The 8,104-nt window shown below is 39.3% G+C and overlaps 1 protein-coding gene across 7 annotated transcripts in view; it reads right to left on the reverse strand.

Annotated features, from left to right (window-relative positions):
* Positions 1-8,104, reverse strand: part of elavl4 (ELAV like neuron-specific RNA binding protein 4) — an 81,098-nt gene that overhangs the window by 42,129 nt on the left and 30,865 nt on the right. For all 7 annotated transcript variants that reach the window (XM_032526864.1, XM_032526869.1, XM_032526868.1 and 4 more), the window contains one exon: positions 5,412-5,658. In XM_032526864.1, coding sequence (XP_032382755.1) covers positions 5,412-5,658 — 247 coding nt within the window. The remainder of the gene's footprint in view (positions 1-5,411; positions 5,659-8,104) is intronic.

The following is an 8,104-nucleotide window of genomic DNA, read 5'->3' on the forward strand; positions in this document are numbered from 1 at the left end:
AGGTGGAGGCTTGTGGTTTACTGTTTGTGTGGGCTTCTGCTAGGTGGATGTAAGCTAGCCTTAAATAAAAGATTAACCTGCATGTCTATGCTGCGTTATGAGAGCACCAGCCAGAGGTAGTTGTGCAAGCAGGTAGGAAGGTAGGCAAGCAGGAAGACAGGCATGTGGGGAGCAAGAAAGACACCCAGAAGTGGCTTTTATACAAGCTGAAGTCAGCCAAGGTGACAGACAGAGCTAGAGTGTCTACGCCTACCCTCACCCACCAGAGCCTCACGCCACGCTGCCGTCATTGGAGCTGACAAGAGCAAGTCCACAGGAAGCTGAGGACCTGTCTGTCCTTTGTACCTCTGAGAGGCTCATGTGCTCACACCTTATCAGCAAACACATACAGGTCAGTTAAGCTGCAAACACTGATATCGTGAGATGCAAGCAAGCAAATACTGATGAATGATTGAGTATATTTTTCTGCATTTCAAGTAGTACAGCTAACACAAAAGTACAATGCAATTCGTTGGCGGAATACTGTACCTCAGTCTGGTAATGATACAATATTGAAACTATTATCTACGTACAATAACATTTTCAGTCAGTGAATTTATTTATCTTTTTAAACTGTTCTATTTTCCTCATACTTTTCACACAGCATAATATAATACGAAGGCCTTAATATTCCCATAAATATGAATAATGTGTAGCTACAGAACACAACTATCCTCAAGACAAAACATTTCCTTTACTTCCTTAATCTTGACTCACTTCGAATAAAAAGTCTAATTATTAAAGTGCAGTTGAGGCCATATATTTAAATTCACCTGCCCTAATTACATTTAAACTCCATTCCTTCTACAATTTTTTTACCATACATTTCATGAGTTAAGTCAACAGGGTGTCTACTTTATTTCTATGAGCTAATTATAAATATAGTAATAGCTAAGAAAGAACTTTGTTTTAGCTTTCATTTACTAGCACAGATTTTTAGTGGCTCAAAAATTTGAATACACCCAGTTCACTATCTCTTTAAACTGTATGATTCCAGAGATTGATGGAATTACTTTTGGAAGCTTCTGATAGGCCTATTGTCATTATCAGACACTAATTCGGAATCCACCTGTGTTTTGATGGGGACTAAACCTGTATTTAAGGGTGTACTGTCTTGATGGTTCTTTTGCAAATGATACAATGGCAAAAATCCAAGCACCTAGCCAAATCCTCAGAAAAAGAATTGTAGCCCTCCTCAAGTCCGGTTCCAATTTCTAAGCGACTGAATGTCCAACATGCATCTGTGAAAAACATTGCACGCCAGTATAAAATCCCAGAGCCACAGAGTCACTAAATTGTACCTAGTGTGGAGCAAACCTTGGCCTGAAAGATTCAACTGGACCCCAAGAGGAGCTAGTAATGGAATGTTTGCAGATGATCACCGGGACAAAGACAAAACTTCTTGGAGAAAGGTTCTCTGGTCAGATAAGACAAAAATGGAACTTTTAAGAAGAGAATAATAATAATAAGCTCTGTGTGTGGAGGGAAAAGGGTGAGGCTTTCCATCCAAATAACACCGTCCCAAACTGAAGCACGGGAGTAGGAGCTTTATGTTGTGGGGTTTAGTCCTGGGGGTTGACCCACAACCCTTGGTTTGGAGGGTTCAATAAGCTTACTGGAACATATTGCGGGCTGTTCAATAAGTGACATGCCAGTGTGCGTGAGTGCATGCGTGTGTAAGACAGAGCGAAAGGGAGAGACAGAGTTCATTTATTTGATGAAGGGTTGCTTTGCTGGGTGGGTGAGGGTGTTAAAAAACCCTGACCCGAGCATTACTAGTGGGGTTGTTGTGCTGGAAATTGGACTGGTACGTTCAAAAAATAGATGGCATGATGAGGATTGAAGAATTTCTGCAAATACTCGAGCTACATCTCAAGACATCGGCTAGAAATGTCAAGCTCTGTTGTAATTATGTCTTCCAGCAGTACAAAGATCCTAAGCATTCCGCCAAAGTTGTGCTACATGGCTCACAGACAACAACGTAAATGAATTGGAGAGACCATCACAAAGCCCTGAAATTAAATCCAATTGTAAATTGAACTGAAAAGGAGTGTTTGGCGATGATGGCCTGCAAACTTGACTAAAACATATTCTGTCAGGAGGAATGGGCCAAAAGTCCGTCAAAGTATTGTGAGAAGCTTGTGGAAGGCTAATTCAAGTGATACAATTAAAAGGGAAACTCTTTTGACCCTCTGAAATTCTGTTCTGGTAAATAAAGTAGATACCCTATTGACTTAATACAAAACATGTCTGGTAACATGAAATATGTAGAGTTGTGAAAAATTGAATTTGAATGTTGTTAAGCCTGGATGTATTTAAATTTATGGCCTCAACTTTTGAAGTTGATCTTTCTTTCATCCATGTGTAGATATTCATGACGGACGAGAAAGGGTAGAGGTGTATAAATCAACCTCAAAAAATGGTGCTCTCTTTACTCTCCCTACCATCTTTCTCTTTAACCCTATTGCTCACAAACCTGGCTGAGTCTGTTAATGATTTGGATGACTGTTAGAGAGTATAAAGCCTCTTGGCATCGGCTGCTAGAAGAGGGGATCTGTGCTTTGTTAGCCTAAAAGTTTGCATGAGGAAATTGCACCCATGGGAGAGCAAAACAGACATACACCACAGGGGGAGATGGAGGGAGGTCAGAATGTATTTATAACTTTTTGCGTTGACGCTAAATCATTAGAGAGGCATTGTAGTGCAGAGCAGAGAAGTACCCAAAATGGTTTAGAAGTGAGCAAAGAAACATTTCTACCTCTCCCTAACATTCCCCATTTAGGGACTGAGCAGGTTTACAGCAATTCTGTTTGTTTATTTCAACTCCCTCCAAGTACCTGCTTGGTTCCTCACTGCTGCTTGGCAAATCACACTTAAAGGGGAAATCGGGACGAGCGATAACATAGTGATGATGATAGCATGTGGTATCCCAGTGTTATTTTTGTACACACCATCCTCCATTATCCTGGTGTATCTGACTCTCAGGCTCCATTTTGTGGCCCATTACAAACAGAGGAAGAGGAAAATAGTCCTAGAGAGGAATTGTAGTGCTGCAGAATACAGTTCAAAGAACAAGAGAACAGAAGGTGGCAGGAATGGCTGGACTATTGGTCATTCTTGGTTACAGTCAGAATTGTTATCGCTATTGGCCTTTTTGTTTCTACTTAATCTATTCCAGAAAATCTAATTCAGTGATTATGTTCACGTAAATATCTGTGTCTGTGTGTGTTTACTCTCCTCGCCTTGCCGCCTGTCTGAGAATGGTTTGGTGATCTACACTGCCTGCCAGCCTGGTGCTCTTTAATGAGATTATCAGGAGAAGAGTGTCAGTAAGTAGGATCTAAAATGAAAGCCATTATGGAGCATTATCACAGAGCTGCACCACCCCAACCCACCCGATCCATCTGCTGTATGGCCACCCACACAGCCACTACGCCCAGATTACAGCCATGATTAGCACCGCGAAGTGCTGCTTAATTTAAACACCTCTGGAGAACATGTGGTACTTTGCCGCATTGCTGACTAACAGCACTTGAACACACAGAGGGCAGAGATGGAGTTCTTCTTGTAAAAGACAACACACACAATGACCGTTCTCTCTTGAACTGCTTGGAATGTTTTGGACTTTGAGTTTATGTACATCTATTAATTTTGTATCTAAATTGTATCTAAATCTTAAAGGTGCAATATGTAATACTGACAGCTACTGTTTAAAATACTTACTGCAGTACAAATTCAAAATACTGGCGAGAGTCGTCTCCCCAGTCCCCTCCTCCCCAGACTCAAAAATCACGTTGGTTGCCGGGCTGAGACTGCAGCATTTACAACAATGTTGCTAGACGCTTGTCTCACATAGCCAGAGATTACTTCACAGCACAGCGGAGTAGCTGACGTTAGATGCTGGCTATTCTCAGTCACAAAAGCCCGTTCTCACGCGGAGCTATGTTCCCAACTGACAGACACACTTTTTTGGCTTAGAACTACAGTAGGAACTACTAAAAACACAATAACCTCGCTTTCCTCTCCACACACCAGACAGACACACTTCCACGGCTTAGAATTACAGTAGTAGCCGCTAAAAATTCCACAACCTCATGGTACTTTTCCACCCGACTGAAATACACACTTTACTCGCTAAACACACTGCTAACTCACGGCCCTCTCTTCTCAATTTCACTGCTGTTGGCTACGGACCGCTGAACACACTGCACATTGTAAACAGCTGTGGCCCGCTTGCCTGGTCCTCCGGTAACGTTAGCAGTTAGCATGGCGGCGTTAGCCAGGACCAGGATCACTTTACTGGCTGTGTGTCAATTGTTTTTTGCAAGTATGTAAACAACTCAGGTGTTATAGTTATATAATTCAATGTGAGTACACAAATGTTGAAATGACATAACATGCCCGTCCCTAGTAGCCGTGAGAAATTGACTTGAAGGTGATGCTTGCCTGTTCAGGAGCAAAATTTAGCCAACTCAGTGTCCTTTGGGACTCTAAACTGTCTCAATTTTTCAAACACAGCTCCAATATTTACCTGGGGTTTGTAATGACTCTGGTCACGCAACTGTTAGAAACATGCTGTTTTCTTTAGGTCGGGTAGAATATATCTCCGTTGAGCCCGTTTGTTTGTTTGCTGCTTTCATGGCTGTACTAACTTTGCAGCTGTAGAGTTTATATTTTTTCAGCTGAGTTTATGTTTTTACAGGTCTATCTGCCAAACTGGGCAGTTGATAACAACCCAAGCCAAAAATCAAACAGAAATTCCGTCAAGGAACAGAAATTATAGAAGGAGAAAATATTGGCATTAGCATTGTTCTCGGAAAAGTTAGTATTTTAACTTTGCATGTTTCCCTAATATCTGATGATGCTTTGGGGTTATTTTTGTATTTCATGCAGAAACTATATTACATATTGGACCTTTAATGTGTTTACCTTTGATCTTTTATTTGTGAACAGTCACGTAAGCTGTGTGCTTTAACACGTCACACAAAACAACACAAATAAATTAACATATAGAGACCAACAATTTAAAAATATGTGGGTTGTTGAGTATTATCCTTTAATAGCAGGATGCTGTAGTAAATGGGAAGTCCATTCATTAGACCACTTTAAATTGGGGTCTCTACTATAATATCCTAATTTCATCATCATCCTTCTCATATTGACACTGAAAGCCTTTTGACTTCACTTTAGTGTGATTCTCATGTTTTTACATCAGTGAATTACATGCTCTGGGCTGAAAAATCCTGATATCTGATATCTTAGTTTGTCTGATATCTTTTTAAAACCTTTTGAATACACTTCAAATAATGTCTTTTTTTTATTTGTCAATATTTTAGGAGTCACAATGCAACGTGCACATCTCCATTCTGTACCTGTGATCTTGTCGCGAACCAGCTTGCAAGACTCAATCTCGCCAATGCTACCAAACAGGCTGCGGAACTCCTCTTGGGTCATGTTCTGGGGCAGGTAGTTGACAATGAGGTTGGTCTTGCTGTCGTCATTTGATTGGCCAGTCTGCATGGGCGAGGGGCAGCCGCGGCTGTTGTTGGTCGGTCCGTTGGATGTGGTACCTCCTCCGCTGGGGCCATTTGTCACTGGAGCCTCCATGTTACTGATGATCTGGAGCAGGGCAAAAAGGAGGAGGAAAGAGGGAGAGGAGAGGAACCATAGAGCAAAAGTGCAGGAAGGAAGGAGAGAGATAACATTGATTAGTAAAGGCTTCTGTACTGTATTTAGCCAATTTGGAACACTGAATATGCAGCAAGGCATACACGGCTCTGACAAAGTGGTTGTTTTCAAAAGAAAATTCTAAAAAGCATAACATTTGTCGCATTGGGTCAAATCAAGAATCTTATGTCTATGTCTATTTCTATGTCTTTATCAACGTTTTAAATAAGCATTGCACACACAGTAGTATGACATACTACTTCTGTTTTGGAATTGCCATACAATTGCTTCTTGCCATTCTACCTGACAGGGATTCAAATGCTGTAGCATGGGAAGTACAATGACATTTCACAATGTCTCAGTTTGGAATAGAGTTACTAAATGCATTTTTACATTGTTTGGGTAACATGACAATATATAGAATGTTGTGACTTTATTTAAATTATTATGTGTAATGTTGCAAATCAGTGGGCAGGACTGCTTTTTAGCAATATTAGATTTGAAAGATTTTTGAATCAATGTATTGAAGTACCTTGGCTTTTCTAGTATTTAATAAATATCTATTAATATTTTCAAATTTGCATATAAAATAGTAGAGTTAAATAATAGTTGACATTTACTCTATAAACTATTATTAATTTAAGGCAGAGTAAATACGTTAAGATTTATACATTATGCTAAAATGGCTGAAAAAGCAGTTTTTAGGAATGACAGTGTTCTTATATTTGTGAGCAGTTACACTGTCTCTAAATAATCTAATTGGTGAAAAACAAATTGCTTCTCTTATCTCGATCTCTGTATCACAATGCATTATTAACAATTAATCAAAACATTGCAATTGCTAAACCCTAATACAAAACATATAGTGAACACACTACACAGAACACGCCACAGTGAAAAATACTACAAACACTAGACACAGAGAGACTAAAGCGCTAAATATTCTGGAAGACAGTAAGAGGTGTCTCTAAATGTTTCTCTGATAGCTTCTGAGGTTTGTGGGAGGGGGTAACAACGGGCAGCCCTTCATCTAACTATTTGACTGCTGATGCTGCTGCTGTAACAGACAGTGGTTTGCATTTTCTAACTTGGTTTTGCAGAGCATCTTACGATCAAAGTGTTCAAAAAGAAACTGTGAACTTGGTGTGAGAAAACGAAAAAAAAAAAAAAAAGGTGAAAATAGTGAGTCAAAAGTCGGAGGAAGAGGGAGGCGGGTTGCATTTCTACTAGAGCACTTTGGGACATATTTATTCAAATGTTCATTCTGAGCAAAAATTTATTCTCCAACAAAAGCAATGTGTGATGTGAAATTATTCATTTGCATAAAAAACATTTGTTTGATCAAATTAATAGTTTTTGTTGCATGTGTGTGAGGGGAGTGTCAGTGTTTCGCAAATGGATGGAGTGGAGACGACTAAAACTAATCACTAAATGGTGGGAAGATAAAACTTTACATATATGCACTGTTAAGGTATAGAGCATGTAAGTCAGGAGAACGTAAGCTCACTGTTGACAAAATGTTTGTTACTTGGTTTATTATCTTTTCACTGTTCTGTCTTTACATCACAATGCTGCACAAGTACTGTAATGACAAAACATGCTGCAACCCAAATTTAGATGCAAATATTCTTTAATCTGATTCAATCTAATTTTTAAAGTTGTCACTCAGCTCTCTCCCTTTCCCCTGTTCAACCGTTCAGCTTTCGGTCTATTTTTAACCATTCTTAAGGACATGGATACAGGCTGCACTTGGAAGCAGGGCTGGTTTTAGCAAAGGAGAAACGGCACATATTTTTGCTCTATTTCTGGATTATCAAAAGACTGGACCTGTGTTCTAATAATATATCTCAAAGCAGAATTTAAAAATTTCCCAGTTTGTCCAGAAATAGTTTTCGAAACCATTTTAGTCATTAGCAATGCGTGTACTTCTGGGCTTTAATCACTTTATTTTTATCTATCTATCTATCTACCTGCGTGTATGGTAAGCAGGGATGCTGATAAATGAATAGCGGCATACAAATAACTCTTAGTTAAAATACAAATACCATAAAATATCAATATAATATAAAATAATATTGTCAGTTTATTTTAATGAGAAGATCAGAACAGTCAATAAAGCCTGTGGTCTTTACTTATGTAAAAGTGGGAATATCTCTATCTCTAAGTACCTATACCAACACTGTCATAAGATGGCATACAGGGGCTTGAAGCATCCATAATTTTGTCTGGATTTAGGAATAGCTTTTAAAAAAGGCTTTATTTCTCATTATCTAGTTTTCTTCTTTTCCTCCATCTAAGTGTTTAGAAGCAGCAGCAACACAATGTCAGTCTTTAATCTGCTTCCATCCCCCCTCTCTCTCTCTCTCTCTCTCTCTCTCTCTCTCTCTCTCTCTCTCTC

The sequence above is a fragment of the Etheostoma spectabile genome, chromosome 9, assembly GCF_008692095.1.
Source record: "Etheostoma spectabile isolate EspeVRDwgs_2016 chromosome 9, UIUC_Espe_1.0, whole genome shotgun sequence".
NCBI lineage: Eukaryota > Metazoa > Chordata > Actinopteri > Perciformes > Percidae > Etheostoma > Etheostoma spectabile.